The 16,490-nt window shown below is 44.6% G+C and overlaps 3 protein-coding genes across 4 annotated transcripts in view; 1 reads left to right on the top strand and 2 right to left on the bottom strand.

The window, feature by feature from the left end:
- The window catches only part of zgc:92242 (SH2 domain-containing protein 4A), a 9,724-nt gene extending 7,826 nt beyond the window's left edge, over window positions 1-1,898 (top strand). For both annotated transcript variants that reach the window (XM_042303258.1, XM_042303257.1), the window contains 3 exons: window positions 1-53; window positions 215-440; window positions 686-1,898. The exon at window positions 1-53 is cut by the window's left edge and continues 183 nt beyond it. In XM_042303258.1, coding sequence (XP_042159192.1) covers window positions 1-53; window positions 215-440; window positions 686-837 — 431 coding nt within the window. In that variant the 3' untranslated portion in view covers window positions 838-1,898. The remainder of the gene's footprint in view (window positions 54-214; window positions 441-685) is intronic.
- Window positions 1,899-3,925: 2,027 nt separating this feature from the next.
- LOC112221181 (CXXC-type zinc finger protein 5) lies at window positions 3,926-7,436 on the bottom strand. Its single transcript, XM_024383334.2, has 3 exons — window positions 6,486-7,436; window positions 4,812-5,744; window positions 3,926-4,441 (listed from the first exon to the last, which is right to left on the bottom strand). Exons 2-3 carry the CDS (start codon window positions 5,592-5,594, stop codon window positions 4,397-4,399), a joined length of 828 nt encoding a protein of 275 aa, XP_024239102.1. The 5' UTR covers window positions 5,595-5,744; window positions 6,486-7,436; the 3' UTR covers window positions 3,926-4,396.
- A 93-nt stretch (window positions 7,437-7,529) lies between these two features.
- zgc:110843 (uncharacterized protein LOC541492 homolog) lies at window positions 7,530-16,457 on the bottom strand. Its single transcript, XM_042303256.1, has 3 exons — window positions 16,250-16,457; window positions 8,171-8,367; window positions 7,530-7,897 (listed from the first exon to the last, which is right to left on the bottom strand). Exons 1-3 carry the CDS (start codon window positions 16,341-16,343, stop codon window positions 7,808-7,810), a joined length of 381 nt encoding a protein of 126 aa, XP_042159190.1. The 5' UTR covers window positions 16,344-16,457; the 3' UTR covers window positions 7,530-7,807.
- Window positions 16,458-16,490: the final 33 nt, after the last annotated feature.

The following is a 16,490-nucleotide window of genomic DNA, read 5'->3' as shown; positions in this document are numbered from 1 at the left end:
ACAGAGAGAACCACCAAACCAGCTCACAATCAGCCACACTGATGCAACTCAGCGTAAGTGTTTTTTCGAAGTGTGTGTGATGTGTGTGTGTGATGTGTATGTGTGTGTGTGTGATGTGTATGCATATGAGACACAGAAAGAGAGGGCAAGAGGGAGAGAAATATGTCATCTCTACCATACCGGATGTAGCTCAACAGTTTTCTTCTATTTCCAGGTAGACTCAGACGGCTCTAAGGACTCTGAGGAGGACCACGACTCAGGCAGCGCTGAGGACGACCCAAAGGACCCCGTGGAGGACAGCAGCGACAATGAGTCAGGCAACAGCACAGACGACCTAAAGGACTGGGGCCTCTGCCACAGACCCCACCACAGCAACATCAGCCTGTCTCTACAACCCCAGCTGTCAGTCACAGAGAAGGCCCGCCCACACGGCAGAGGAGGTGAGAGAGAAAGAGAATCAAATTAAATCAAAATGTATTGGTCACATACACGTGGTTAGCAGACGTTAATGCGAGTGTAGCAAAATGCTTGTGCATCTAGTTCCGACTATGCAGAGAGTGTCTTTTTGTGTGTGCATACAGGCACGCGCATGTTTCTCTGGAATGACATGTCTACTCCTACACTCGATTCAAGTTCATTGACTTAACAGATATTTATACAATCCTTTCCCTCTCTATCTCTCTAGTGGTGGTCAATCATGAGGAGGAGAGCCCAGCTTTTGGTGGTCGGGTGGCCCAGCTCAGGAGAACGTTTGCCACATCCTCTCCCATCGCCAAGCCCCCTGTGCCCACCAAACCTTCGCACCTGCAGCTGGTGCCCAGGTCCTCTCTGAGGTAACACTGGGGTCACCCACGGTCAACCAATCACACAGAAGAGGTACTGCCCACCTGAAGAGCTCATTTGAATACCAGGTAAAAGTGACCTACGGACAGACACTCACCTGAGGAACGGTGCAGAGAAATAGGAGCTCCAAACTTAGCCGAGTTAAAGGTGGACATGCACAGCTGAGTGGGAGGAATGCTTGACACTGGTACTCTGGTGAAGTGCCCCCCTCGTTGAAGGTTTGTGGAGACTGCATGGTAGTTATACAGTTCCACCTCTCCTTGAACCTAAATACACAAGAGGTTTGGACATGGTTAATACAAGAGCTATTTCTACATAGTTACATGGAAGTTTGTATCTGATTTGTACATGGGGTGGAGGAAAAGATTTAGCTTTACGTTTCTAATCAGGAATTATGCATAATTTATTTTCACTTTGCTGTCTCTCGTATGTTTGGGTCATAGGTCAAACCATCCTGGTATGTTTGGGATATAGGTCAAACCATCCTGGTATGTTGGGCCATAGGTCAAACCATCCTGGTATGTTGGGCCATAGGTCAAACCATCCTGGTATGTTTGGGCCATAAGTCAAACCATCCTGGTATGTTTGGGATATAGGTCAAACCATCCTGGTATGTTTGGGTCATAGGTCAAACCATCCTGGTATGTTTGGGTCATAGGTCAAACCATCCTGGTATGTTTGGGTCATAGGTCAAACCATCCTGGTATGTTTGGGTCATAGGTCAAACCATCCTGGTATGTTTGGGTCATAGGTCAAACCATCCTGGTATGTTTGGGTCATAGGTCAAACCATCCTGGTATGTTTGGGTCATAGGTCAAACCATCCTCTCATGTTTTTAGCTACCAGATCTTTTGCTTTATTAATTGTGTTCATTATCTAACAGTCTAACCTCGTAGGCTTTCTAGTCATATCATGTTTTGTATATCTGCACTGTAACTGCATTTGTTTGAGGAGGCTATTTCTATTTTGCGTGTGAAACATGCTTGTGCAAAACACATACCTGTATTTCTTTGACCTGTTGGTCTCTAATTCAGCTAAATAAAAATCTGAAGAAATGTGCGTGTCTGTGGGTGTGGGTGTGCTTAGGCGAGAGAGAGAATTAAGAAAGAGAGAGAGAGAGAGAGAGAGAGAGAGAGAGAGAGAGAGAGAGAGAGAGAGAGAAAGGGAGTCCTCTGTTGTTTCATTTGTAGTGAGTGGTATCCATGGTGACCAGAGAGGTCGAGGACAACCAGACCTACCATTCACCCTACTCTGGGGTAGGATTACATCTAGATTTCAAACACACACACACACACACACACACATGTGCGCACACACAGACGCACACAGGTCACAGGTAGTGTAGGTGGAATGAATTAAAAACTAGAATAATTAAAGATGGGTTACAGTCATTTTTCTGAAGCTCCTTCATAAAACAGTGAGAGGAGGGCTGCAGTAGTGTTGCATGCTGTGCTCTCCAGTGGTTGTTGTTTACATGGAACTCCATGCTCTGGTTCACTAGTAGAGTTCCCAGCAGCTGGTTAACAAAGGATCAAAAGGGGCTAGTGGTAACTTGATTAGCGAGTGGCGGCCGGATGGCGACAGAAACAGGCGCTAAGATCACACACACACACACACACACACACACACACACACACACACACACAAACACACACACACACACACACACACACACACACACACACACACGGTAGTTGAATGTCAGGGTGGCTATATGCACACACTCAGCATAACTCTATCTCTGCCAACTCAATAAAGCATGTCTTATGTCCCACCAGGACAGATGAAAGTGTGTCTTTAGGATTCAGGAACCTCTTCTTCTAAGACGCCCTGCTAGAGCTACTGTAGTACGATCCAACCAGTGTAGCGTTACTGAGCCATGCAGCAGCTGGCTGCAGCGACTAACATAGCTAGGTCCAACTGTGGTTTGAGAGGACAGACTCAGGGTCAGTCTGTATTCTCGACAACGCATCCATCTTTATCCCTCTCCTACCTCTATATCTCTATCTCTCCATCTCTCTAGGTATCTGTCCGACCCCTTCCCTTTCTCTTTTTGTATTTGCCTCTTCCCTCTTCTATCTTCATCTCCTGCTGTCTCTCCATCTCCTTTCTCCCCTCCCCCTCTCCTCTCTCTCTCTCTCTCCCTCCTGCCATCTTGCAGGGCAGCAGAGCCAGACTCTGCAGGCGTTTGGGGAGGCTCCAGACCTCGCGGCCAGCGGGTGACACAGATTTCCGGGGGAAGGGGGATTAATCTCCAAATTACTGGAAAGGCACAAGGGGAATCTGGAGATTCAGGAATATAAAATCCCTTTGTCCGCGAGAGAAAGAAATGCACGATAGGACATGTTTCTTATTCAGTGGAAAACTGTAACAGTGTGCCTGTCTGCTTTTTACCCTGAGTTGGCAGGACTTCTGTTGGACACACACACACACACTGGTTCTCTGTGATCCCCTGACTGAAGGCACACAGGAAGTGCAACCATGGCCCAATTATAGCGTGACATCTCGCCTTGCCATTTCCATGGTTACGCTGTCCACCATCCCCCGGAGCGAACTGTGGAAGATTAAGGTCCTATCTTATCAGCCATCGTCACGGCAACCTCCACCCCCCCGTCTGTGTGAGCTGGACACTCTCTGCTTTCACCATGTTATTGAGGCCTTCACTGTGTGTGTGAGAATGAGTGTGTGTCTGCATACTACATGCTTGTGAATGAAATTGAAATTGAATCAGTGTGTGAACGGGAATGAGAGAGAGAGCGTGTGTGTGAATGGGAATGAGAGAGAGAGAGCGTGTGTGTGAATGGGAATGAGAGAGAGAGTGTGTGCATGAATGTGTTGAGTATGTGGTGAGTCATGTGCGCATAGGTTTGGTATGTGTACTTTTTGGTCATATATGTGTGTGTGTGTGTGTGTCTGGAAGGTAGTGATAAGGCCATCATGCATGCCTCCCCCCAGGACACCCCCCCCCACACACACACACATAAGCCTCACAGGAAATGGAGAGGGATCAGTCAGCCCCTGAAATACACAAAGAGACACACTAGAAATACATACTCACCCCAACACACACATACTGTAGACAGGCAGTTTCCTTGTCTTTATTCAGAAGGCAGACCGTAGAGATGTAAGAACTAGACACTAATCATGACCTAAGTACATCTACTACTCATTCTTTATTAACTGTGACATGAATAGAAAAACAAACATAAACATCATATTATGACCAGTCTGTCCTTCTTGGTTTGGCTTTTACGGAAACATCCAGGTCAGAAGCTTCGATGACAAAATGTTCCAAAAATGGAATATAAAAAGGAATAACATTTTCTATTCATATACAATACTCTGTGCTTCATGAGATGCTTCATGTTGGCCCGACAATATCTAAATCCATTGGTGTGACTTATCTTTTCTTTCATTGGGTTTTCATCTTCATACTTCTGATTGTCGAAGGTTCTGTACTCTCCAAGCCAATCCAACAAGGCCAGCTGAATTGACTTTCTTTTGTAGGTCCAGAGTGCCAATGTTCATGATCACATTCCAAATAGACGGAATCCTATTGTAGCCATGGAAATGCTGCTCCTGATGGAAACACCATCTTCTATGAAAGGAGATGAAAGGGGTCAGAAAGCTGTGGTTCACTTAAAACACAAACACATGCATATAGACTACTACACCGCCCGAAAGTAACACACTAACATACACTACATGACCAAAGGTATGTGGACACCTGCTCGTCAAACATCTCATTTCAAAATCACACCTGTCAGCAACAGGTGTGGCTGAAATGGCCGAATCCAATAATTTGAAGGGGTGTCCACATACTTTTGCATATATAGTGTAGTGCAACTACAGTGGTATTACAGAGGTATATATTTTTTGGAGAGGAGTTGTCAGACCTCAGATAAAGTCAGACTGCCCTATTAATGCCCATTCTAAATAATAGTGTGTATTTATCCACTTCCTCTCACCTCGAACCCGGTGGCTGCCTTTTTCTTCAGCTGCTCACACTTCCTGTACTTGCAGATCTGGTGTCCAGTCTTACGGTTGCGGCAGGCGCTGCACTCTTCACAGTTCCCTGTACGTCGACACGGCACACACTCCCCGCATCGCTTCCTCTTCCTTCTCCCAGCTCCCCCGCCGCCGCCAGTGGACGAGCTCTCGCCTCGCAACACCTCCACACCCTCCCCAACGCCAGCTATCCCCATTGACCCTCCACCACTAGTCAGGAACCCCCCTCCCCCTGCCATCAGAGCAAACAGGCCTGGGTTCAAGGGGAACCAGGAGCAGCCTAGCAGTGGGAGGAAGTCTGCCACACAACCCGTGCCGTCCCCTTCAGCCCCGGACCCCCCCTCCATCTCCTCCCCTTCCACCCCAGCTTCCCCGGCCCCCAGCCCGCCCAGAGGGCCCTGGTCCCTGGGTGTGGGGGTCAGTGTCAAGGCCCCAGCCCTCATCAGCAGCTCTGCAGCATGTGCCAGGTGAAGACCACTGGGAGAGTCCCAGAGGTCTATGTTGGAGGAGTGGGCCCGGCGAGGCTTGGTCTGCCTGGGGTGGGTTGGCCTGTGCTGGGCTGCAGTGGGATGGAGGAGGCCCCTGACACCCATACTACTGGAGCTATGGCGGTGGGATAGTCTGTTAGTGTTGTTGAGATATTCAGAGAGGGAGCAGGGATGAGAGCGCTTCAGGCTTCGTCTTAGAGGCTCACTGAGGATCCTATTGGCTCTCTGCTGCTCTGGAGAGGAAGGGCCAGACATGTCCAGGGTATCTGCTATACTGGGTGGGGGTGGGAGATGGCAGGGCAATGCCAAGGTTAGAGCGGTGACAGCAGTCCAGCTGTCAGTTAGCCAATCACAACTCTCTGACAGCTGTTATATTCCCATTATCCTCTCTGCCACCTTTATACCCTGTGGAGATGAACAGAGGAAGATGGAGGAGAGAGAAGAGGGGGAAGGAGATATGGAGGGAGACGGGGAAAAAGAGACAAAGAAAGCAGAGAGGGGGAGAAAATAAGTAGATGTTATTAGAGAGGCATTGGTCGATAGTTGGTTTTATTTTTAGTGAAGGAGACAATAATGACATTGTAAGACACAGGCCTAAGTGTAATTAAGGGAATAATAGCCTATTTAATGTTTGAGTGAGCATGTAAAATGTCTTCAAAATATAGGCTACATCTGAGACTAAGAAACTATATATTTTGAATAACGTGACGCTTTATACATTTAAGTTATGATAGACTGCGTGTGGTTGCACTTGAGTTCCAAGGTGGACAAATCTATGCAATAATGGAATACCACAAACAAATAGCCTATTGCGCATATGCGCCAGTCAAATTTGGAGCGCGCATTTCGATTTGACTACTGTAGTTGTGATGTGAGCCAGGCTAGAGAATATACAATATCTACCTCTGAATGCCATCGAGTTCGAAACTACCTTTTGTCTAGACTCTGTGACAGTCCAGGGTACGCGCGCGCACGACACGGTCGCAATAGATACATAAAATACGCTATATTTCATCAATAAACGATAACGTGGGTGTTCGAGTGATGTAATTTGTAGTACTGTAAAGGTATGAATAGGTCATAACTCTCTCTTCAATATATTATTAATATCACATTAACACATCCTTTCGTAATTCGTGCACCTACCAATGCAATGCGAGCTGACCGGAGCCCCAGTGTCCAGTGGTTTGTCCGTGGTGTCTTCCACGAATATTGGAATAAATAAAGGGAGATGGAAAAAAAATACGATATTGTTAACTATTAGACATATCCAATATTTATCTGCAGTGATCACACAAAACAACGGAGCCGTAAACCATTTGTCCAATTCGGTAGCTGCACAGGTCCTTCGCCTTTCCCGTCTCGCATTCCCACCTCCTCGTGCCCGCCACTCACAGAGTGGAACATGCAAACACACTTCATAGATTTGGGGGGCGTTACACAAAAAGCGAACTGGAGTCATGGTCATGAGACCGCAGAAAAATGACCCCTTGACCACAATAGCAAATTCCTGTGCTCCTTTCATTTCTGTGCCACACAACATTTTACAAAACCATAGAAAAAGACAGGTGACAAAGCCAAAGTCCTGAAATACAGGGCTAATTATCTTGGAAATAAAACAAATGATTGGAAAATGCTTTTTGAGACTGTTTATGGTATCACTTTCTGGCCTGAATGAATTTCATCAGACTGACATGTGAGTTATTGTATGTTGTGTGTGTGTGTTCCTTCCCATGTCATGTGATGCTGGTGGAAGCCAGACTGTAACAGTGTATGTGCCATCAGGCGAGAAGGGCGAGGGTGTTGTGGCCCGTTTAGAGGTGCACTGCATCAGCCTCGTACTTCTCAGGGTACTAAGCAGGGTAGTCCACTCCACCTCTTGTCAAGAGTCCTGCATTTTTGGCACATAGCCAGCTGTGGTGTGAGGCTGGGTGTGAGGCTGAGTGTGTGTGTGTGTGGCTGCCAGCCTAGGCAGCAATAACATGGAGAGGGGGCTGCCAAATCGTAATCCTCATGCCTGCTAGTTGAGCGAGAGCAGCTCCTAGCGGCTAGAGAAAATATTGCCTTGTGTCGGTGGGTAAAATGGCATACATTGGCGCACATAAACTGCTTTGCAGTGAGACATAAAATCAGCACCACATCATGTCGGCCTTATACGTCTCAGGAAAGGAATGACAGTAGACACACAAGTCTGACCACTTTAAGAAAACTTTTATTCACAATATACGGGCCAAAATACATCACCATCAAGTCTGTCATATCCACTAGAACATGTATTTCTTTTGGACATTAACAATATATATTCCTAAAGGTTGTACTTTGAACACTGGAATAGACAATAGTCTTAGAGGGGAAATGAAAGTACCCTCTTGTGTCAGATAATGTCGAAATAAAGGGTAGCACCTTGTGACTGAATGGTGTTGAATGATGATTTGATGGGAGGGGCGAGAAGGGGAAATGGAGGTTGGTTAAGCATCCTTCTTCTTGATGATGAGGGGACCCACGTTGTCCCCAGTGATCTCATTGTGCTTGGTATGGGAACCATCACAGTAGGGGAACTGTGGGGAAATTGAAAAAACTTTGATACCCAAAGGGGACATTTACACAAAGAAGTAAATAACATAAGGTATAATCTCACCAGCCATCGCCTTAAAAATCCCATAACAAACTACACTTCGCAAAACGGCCAAATAGCAAATTATATTTGATAATGATAGTGAATAATTTGCCCTGAGACATGACTATAGACTGCAATGGCATCCAACTATGGCACCAGGGACCATAGGAGTCTACAGCCAAGTCTCAAGGCAAATACAGGAAGAAGTGCCCACCTTCTTGGACCTCCAGCAGCGACAGTAGACGGCCTTGGTGCCAATGTCTTCTATGTCGAAGCTGTGCACCACCTTGGCACTGTCCTTACACACACAGTTGTTGACCTGGCTTTTCTTACGCCCAGTGAAGTACCGGCTAACCAGGAAGCCACCTAGAGCAGCCGCCACAACCACTGGCACTAGGACAGTCAGCTGGTCTGAAATTCAATAACACATACAGGCATACATAAACAGAGAGAATGCACATGTACACTGTTCGCAGTTTTTGTAATTTTATCAGTAACTTACTGTATTAATCAACAGTATGACACTGTTTAACTGAATGTAGTGGTTGACCATAGAATGCACAGTAAAATACCATACATTGTTTTACAGCACACTGTACGACCTTTCTGTCATTTCAACAGTAAAACACAGAATGCACAGTGAAATACCATAAAATGTGTTTTACAGTATTAATAATGGTGCATTGTGGGAAAATGTTTGTGGGCGGGGAATATTAAACATATTTTAAGGCATGCCTTGTAAGAGCCTATATTTGTTGCACCTGTGAGTGAGACTGCAGTAACCCCACATAATACAGTAATATACTGTATTTTAGGAATTCTACAATCCTTGTTCTGAAAATCTACAGTAACATAATGGCCATTTAGCAAATCTGACCATAATTCTATCCTCCTGATTCCTGCTTATAAGCAAAAACTAAAGCAGGAAGTACCAGTGACTCGCTCAATACAGAAGTGGTCAGATGATGCGGATACTACGCTACAGGACTGTTTTGCTAGCACAGACTGGAATATGTTCCGGGACTCACCCAATGGCATTAAGGAGTATTCCAACTCAATCACCGGCTTCATCAATAAGTGCATCAACGATGTCGTCCCCACAGTAACTGTACGTGCATTTCCCAACAAGAAGCCATGGATTACAGGCAACATCCGCACCGAGCTAATGGCTAGAGCGTCCGCTTTCAAGGAGTGGGACACTAAGCCATAAGCTTATAAGAAATCCCGCTATGCACTCAGACGAACCATCAAACAGGCAAAACGTCAATACAGGACTAGATTGAATCATACTACACTGGCTCTGATGCTCATCGGATGTGGCAGGGCCTGAAAACTATTATGGACTACAAAGGGAGAACCAGCCGCGAGCTGCCCAGTGACCCGAGCCAACCAGACAAGCTAAATGCCTTTTATGCTCGCTTTGAGGCAAGAAACACTGAAGCATGCATGAGAGGACCAGCTGTTCCGGACGACTGTGTGATCACGCTCTCCATGGCCGATGTGACCAAGACCTTTTTAAACAGGTCAACCTTCACAAGGCAGCGGGGCTAGACGGATTACCAGGGCATGTACTCAGAGCATGCGCGGACCAACTGGCAAGTGTCTTCACTGACATTTTCAACCTCTCCCTGACCGAGTCTGTAATACCTAGATGTTTCAAACAGACCACCATAGTCCCTGTACCCAAGATGGCGAAGGTAACCTGCCTAAATGATTACCGCCCCCATAGCACTCACATCGGTAGCCATGAAGAGCTTTGAAAGGCTGGTCATGGCTCACATCAACACCATCATGCCAGAAACCCTAGACCCACTCCAAATCGCATTCCGCCCCAACAGAACCACAGATGACGCAATCTCAATTGCACTCCACACTGCCCTTTCCAACCTGGACAAAAGGAATACCTATGTGAGAATGCTGTTCATTGACTACAGTTCAGTGTTCAAAACCAAATTCCCTACAAAGTTCATCACTAAGCTAAGGACCCTGGGACTAAACACCTCCCACTGAAACTGGATCCTGGACTTCCTGACAGGCCACCCCCAGATCGTAAGGGTAGGCAGCAACACATTTGCCACACTGATCCTCAAAACTGCGGCCCTTCAGGGGTGCGTGCTTAGTCCCATCCTGTACTCCCTGTTCACCCACCACTGCATGGCCATGCACGACTCCAACACCATCATTAAGTTTGCTGACGACACAACGGTGGTCGGCCTGATCACCGACAACGATAAGACAGCCTATAGGGAGGAGGTCAGAAACCTGGCAGTGTGGTGCCAGGACAACAGCCTCTCTCTTAATGTGAGCAAGACAAAGGAGCTGATCATGGACTATAGGAAAAGGAGGGCCGAACAGGCCTTCATTAACATCGACGGGACTAAAGTGTAGCAGGTCGAGAGTTTCAAGTTCTTTGGTGTCCACATCACCCACAAACTATCATGGGGCCAAGCTTCCTGACATCCATGACCTATATAGTAGGCTGTGTCACAGAGGAAAGCCCCGCCCCCCCAAAAAATTGTCATAGACTCCAGTCACCCAAATCATAGACTGTTCTCTCTGCTACTGCTATGACATGCGGTACCGGAGCTCCAATTCTAGGACCAAAAGGCTCCTTAACAGTTTCTACCTCCAAGATGTAAGACTGCGGAAGAAACTAGAATAATCAAGCTTTTTTGGTTACTACATGATTCCATGTGTTATTTCATAGTTTTGATGTCTTCACTATTATTCTACAATGTAGAAAATAGTTTAAAAAATATATTTTAAAAAACCTTGAATGAGTAGGTGTGTCCAAACTTTTTATGGGTATTGTATGTCGACACCAGATTGACGAACTTCTCATTCCAAAATCATGGGCATTAATATGGAGTTGGTCCCCACTTTGCTGCTATAACAGCCTCCACTCTTCTGGGAAGGCTTTTCATTAGATGTTGGAACATTGCTGCAGGGATTTCAAATCAAATCGTATTTGTCACATGCGCCGAATACAACAGGTGTATTACAGTGAAATGCTTACTTACAAGCCCTTAACCAACAATGCAGTTTTAAGAGAAATACCCCCCAAAAAGGAAGAGATAATAATAACAAATGACTAAAGAACAGCAGTAAATAACAATAGCGGGGCTGTATACAGGGGGTACCGGTACAGAGTCAGTGTGCGGCGGCACCGGTGTCGAGGTAATATGTACATGTAGGTAGTTATTAAAGTGACTATGCATAGATAATAACAGTGAGTAGCAGTAGCAAAGAAGGGGCAATGCAAATAGTCTGGGTAGCCATTTGATTTGCTTCCATTCTGACACAAGAGCTTTAGTTAGGTTGGGCACTGATGTTGGGCGATTAGGCCTGGCTCGCAGTCAGTGTTCCCATTCATCCCAAAGGTGTTCGATGGGGTTGAGGTCAGGGCTCTGTGCAGGCCAGTCAAGTTCTTCTACACCGATCTCGATAAACGATTTCTGTACGGACCTCGCTTTGTGCACGGTGGCATTGTCATGCTGAAATGGGAAAGGGCCTTCCCCAAACTGTTGCCACAAAGTTGGAAGCACAGAATCATCTAGAATGTCATTGTATGCTGTAGCGTTAAGATTTCCCTTCACTGGAACTAAGGGGCTTAGCCCGAACAATGAAAAACAGCCCCAGAACATTATTCCCACCAAATGTTTTATTTGGCACTATGCATTCAGGCAGGTACCGATCTCCTGGCACCTGCCAAACCCGGATTTGTCCTTTGGACTGCCAGATGGTAAAGTGTAATTCATCACTCCAGGTGGCGAGCTTAACACCACTCCCAGCCGACGCATGGCATTGCGCATGGTGAACTTAGGTTTGTGTGTGGCTGCTCGGCCATGGAAACCCATTTCATGAAGCTCCTGACAAACAGTTATTGTGTTGACGTTACTTCCAGAGGCAGTTTGGAACTCGGTATTGTAACCGAGGAAAGACGATTTTTACGCGCTTCAGTACTCGGCAATCCCGTTCTGCGAGCTTGTATGGCCTACCACTTCGCAGCTGAGCCGTTGTTGCTCCTAGATGTTTCCACTTCACAATAACAGCACTTACAGTTCACCGGGGCAGCTCTAGCAGGGCAGACATTTGATGAACTGACTTTTTGGAAAGGTGGCATCCTGTGATGGTGCCACTTTAAAAAGTCACTGAGCTCTTCCGTAAGGCCATTCTACTGTCAATGTTTGTATATGGAGATTGTATGGCTGTGTGCTCGATTTTATACACCTGTCAGCAATGGGTATGGCTGAAATAGCACTAATGTGTACATATTGTGTATTAATGTGTGCCTTAATATTTGTTGCACCCATTAGTGAGAGTACTGTACCAATTTAAGTGATATGTGGTAGTAGTTCCCTAACAATTAAATGTATATAGGGATCAAATCAGAGAGGTGTCACGCCTTAAACCTGTTAATGTTTTAATATTTTCCCATGTCCATTTGATCGGTGTTGCCCTGTAATCACAGCCAGTTTGTAAGCCTTTGGTTAGGCCTCTAGAAGTGCAAGTGATGTAAAACACCTAGTTTTCATGAATATGCTGTTATATGCAAATACCTACAGCCAACCTGCTTGCTATAATCCCTTGTAATTAAAAAATATATATATAAAATTTTCTTGCAGTTTAAAATGAACTTTTACAGTGTTTCAATTGCTCTGCCATCAAGTTACCGTGAAAATGATTAACTACAACATGTTCAGTAACGGTTAAAGAAACGTTTTACTTGTAAATTAGATTACAGTAAAAATATTGGTACCAAAAATGTACTACTGTGAAATGGATTACAGTAGCTGTACTGGCCAATTGCTGCCAGTAAATTACTGTACATTTTACAAGAAATGTTTTACAATGTACAGATCAAAAGTCAGAAAATACATATTTACTGTGAAACTTCAATTAATAGCCCAGGCTTTTATTTGCTGAAAATACTGAACACAACAGGCACTTATTAGAGAAAGGTTCTATTCATTTTTCATGTACTGAATAAAAATCTAATGTTTCCATCGCATTTTCAACTCTATGGATAGTTTGTCAAACTGTTGTGTTAAATAGCAAATGTCTCTACTCTAGTCTTGGCACATGCTCTGTAGCCAACAGCTGGCAGATACAGTGCTGGTAGGCTAGACTACATGATGAGATTATAGATAAGAGTGAGGATGTTTTTATTTGTCAAAACGGCAGTCAAGCATTGATCATCATGTCACCAGAATAAGACCCTGGAAATGCATCAGAAAGGAGCATCATCAAGCTCACGCCATGCACTTTCACCAACCTGTGAAGTTCATCATAATTGATTTAATCTGGAGTGTAATTTAAACTGCATGGTTTCCCGAGTTATTGTGGGAGGACCACACACATCATCGCCTGGCTTCAAGTTTACTTCGATATAAAGGTGTTTCCATCGTCATTGCTCGCATAATTCATTTTAAAGACACAAAAAATCCCATCATGTCGAATGAACAAATGATCTGTCGGCATTTATGAGATTGTACCGAAACTTCCTGTTTCCATCAGAGCTGTCATTAAAAAAAAAATATGGTATGGCTTTACTCACATAAAAACTGTCAATGGAAACGTGGTAACTGACAGAAAAAATATTCTCCTCTATGACTGTGCGTTTTTGCCAGTTCTGACTTTCGCCACTAGAGGGCGATCAGTCCATTTCTGGGGGTCTGTACTCCCAAAGTTGTTGACTGTTTTTGTGCTTGCCAATTAGCTAGCAGTTCTCAGCTGTTACCAGCACTGAGGTAAAATAAGAACTTTAGACTGTGTCGAAGATTTTCGCCTGTTGTTTTCAAGGTAATTATCATGCTGAAACATGAGGTGGGCCAACATGGCAGATGAGGGGCACAACAATGGGCCTCAGGATCTCGTCTCGGTATCTCTGTGCATTCAAATTCCTGTAAATAAAATGCAATTGTATTTGTTGTCCGTAGTTTATGCCTGCCCATACCATAACCCTACCACCACGGGCCACTCGGTTCACAACGTTGACATCAGCAAACGGCTTACCCACACGACGCCATACACGTGGTCTGTAGTTGTGAGGGCAGTTGGATGTACTGGCAAATTCTCTAAAATAACGTTGGAGGCGGGTTATGGTAGAGAAATTAACATTCAATTCTCTGGCAACAGCTCTGGTGGACATTCCTGCAGTCAGCATACCAATTGCATGCTCCCTTAAAACTTGAGACATCTGTGCAATTGTGTTGTATCCACATTTTAGAGTGGCCTATAATTGTCCCTGCACAAGGTGCACCTGTGTAATGATCATGCTGTTTAATCACTTTCTTGATATGCCACACCTGACAGGGGGATGGATTATCTTGGTAAAGGGAAAATACTCACTAACAGAGATGTAAACACATTTGAGCACAACATTTGAGAGGAATAAGCTTTTTGTGTATATGACATTTTGGGGTTATTTTTATTTCAGAAAACTTTACATCTTCTGTTTATATTTTTGTTCAGTGTAAAATGTGTATATCTTATGCTGTGAGTGATGGGGTAAAACAGAAAAAATCCAGCAGTGGAAACCGTGCTTCAAGACAGGAACCCTAATCCCTTGGTTAGCAGCCAATGCCTAGCAGTTTCTTACAGGCCTTACTGGCGATAAAAACAGATTGCCATCATTTTTTAAACAACACTCAAACATTAAACATCTTAAACAATTCATGGTAATTCATGGTAACCTCGTAAATAATTTATTTAGACCCCACATTTATTTGAAACGTGTTTATTTTCTGAAATCAATGTGTGCATTTGGTTCACTGTTTGTTGAAATTAATGTGTGCCCTTGCCCGGCTATTAAAAGGGGCAGGCAGCTATTTGAGACTGCGTTTAATTAAAGTTAAGGTATGCAGAAAGGATTTTCACCTTACAGAAGACCAGGTTTTCCTCTTTAACTTTGTAATAAAGGTCTATAAACAACACTATTACTCAAGTTACGTTTTTTGAAACGCTATTATGGAAGCATACTAGGCCTATATGTAATGGATTTCGTCCTCCTCTTCTGAGGAGGAGTAGCGAGAAGGATCGGAGGACCAATCTGCAGCGTGGTAAGTGTCCATAATGTTTATTTAAATACATAAACTGAACACTACGAAATACAAAACAATAAACGTGAAATGAACGAAACAGTCCCGTGTGGTACTACCACGGAAGACAAACACCCACAACTCAAAAGTGAAACCAGGCTACCTAACTATGATTCTCAATCAGGGACAATGATTGACAGCTGCCTCTGATTGAGAACCATACTAGGCCGAACACAGAAATCCAAAATGATACAAAAACGAACATAGACAACCCACCCAACTCACGCCCTGACCATACTAAAACAAAGATATAATAACAGAACTAAGGTCAGAACGTGACACTATAGGACAGGTCCGGGGTAAAAGGCATATTCTCTAATCCATGAATATATGCGCACGTAGCCTATTAGTGGATCACAACACAAGAAATGTGGCTAGACTAAACGCCTCTTCTTATTTTAAAATGTGGAAAGATTAGCCTACTATGGTAGGTTTACATTGCCATGGCGATTAGAATGGACATCTTAGACATTGGTTTTAAACATAACAATACTTCTCTAGCAGGACCGAGTGCCACAACTGCCCCAATATATTGCCTGGCCTTTAGCCCCACATAACCCGCTATGAAATCTGATATCGCGGCACTGCTGGGCCAACATGCGTTCTGGAGCTCTGCGCACGCACGTAAACAGAGAGGCGATTTACTGGTTGGAATCTACAAATGTACTATGGTCAACAAAATGGCAGATAGCATAGAGCCACATTTATTTACATAATTAGGCTTATGAAAACAATCGAGTTTGTCAAGGATTTGGAGAGCAAGAACTGTTGAGCACAGGCTACAGCGGCTTAGCTGCCGAAGTAATGGCCACACACAAAACACCTGACAGACTAGCGAGGTGCACTAGGCTGACTGGTGGTAAGGTTGTCCTAACCTGAAATTGATTGGTGAATGTCCACTGTCCTGATCAACAACCTGCTACGCAACTGACTATATTTATGGCTTCTCTCAAATGGTTGCTTTCAAGTATCATTGGGTGCAGTGGGCTAATGATTGTAGTAAACAAGGTAAATGTCCTTATATTTAGGCTACATAACTTGTGCTTACAGGGACTGGAGCTGTGCCTAAATACGGCAAGTGTTTTGAATAGATCAACTGTTCATTATTAATAGACAGGCTATTCACAGGGTGTATTCATAAAGTTCACTTAGGCAGCCGTTAACTTAGAGAACTATAAAAGCAATTGCTTTACCTTTAGATATCTGGAATCCATGACTCTCGATTACTACTGGGCTTGACATTGGCAACGATGGAATTGGAGGTAACGGTAAACCTTGGATTGTCATCCTGTCGGTTGGTCGGTGTTATGTTTGGGTCTTGCGCACCAAGGTCAATCAGAATAAATCTGAAACCTGTCCTTTCTGACCGACTGTACCAGCCCAGACTGAACGACGTCACTGGTGTTATGACCAATAGGACCGGCCAATCAATCC

The sequence above is a fragment of the Oncorhynchus tshawytscha genome, linkage group LG21 (genome assembly GCF_018296145.1).
Source record: "Oncorhynchus tshawytscha isolate Ot180627B linkage group LG21, Otsh_v2.0, whole genome shotgun sequence".
NCBI lineage: Eukaryota > Metazoa > Chordata > Actinopteri > Salmoniformes > Salmonidae > Oncorhynchus > Oncorhynchus tshawytscha.
Note: the sequence above shows the minus strand (reverse complement) of the source record. Positions and strands in the feature narration are given on the sequence as shown.

What these genes read in the sequence shown, in the direction of transcription:
- zgc:110843 (XM_042303256.1), bottom strand. Translation starts at nt 16,343, where the DNA reads ATGACAATCCAAGGTTTACCGTTACCTCCAATTCCATCGTTGCCAATG. An exon ending in TGGATTCCAGATATCTAAAG is followed by an intron (nt 8,368 to 16,249) that starts GTAAAGCAATTG and finishes ATTGAATTTCAG; the next exon opens with ACCAGCTGACTGTCCTAGTG. An exon ending in GCTGCTGGAGGTCCAAGAAG is followed by an intron (nt 7,898 to 8,170) that starts GTGGGCACTTCT and finishes ATTTCCCCACAG; the next exon opens with TTCCCCTACTGTGATGGTTC.
- LOC112221181 (XM_024383334.2), bottom strand. Translation starts at nt 5,594, where the DNA reads ATGTCTGGCCCTTCCTCTCCAGAGCAGCAGAGAGCCAATAGGATCCTC. An exon ending in AGGCAGCCACCGGGTTCGAG is followed by an intron (nt 4,442 to 4,811) that starts GTGAGAGGAAGT and finishes CTCCTTTCATAG; the next exon opens with AAGATGGTGTTTCCATCAGG.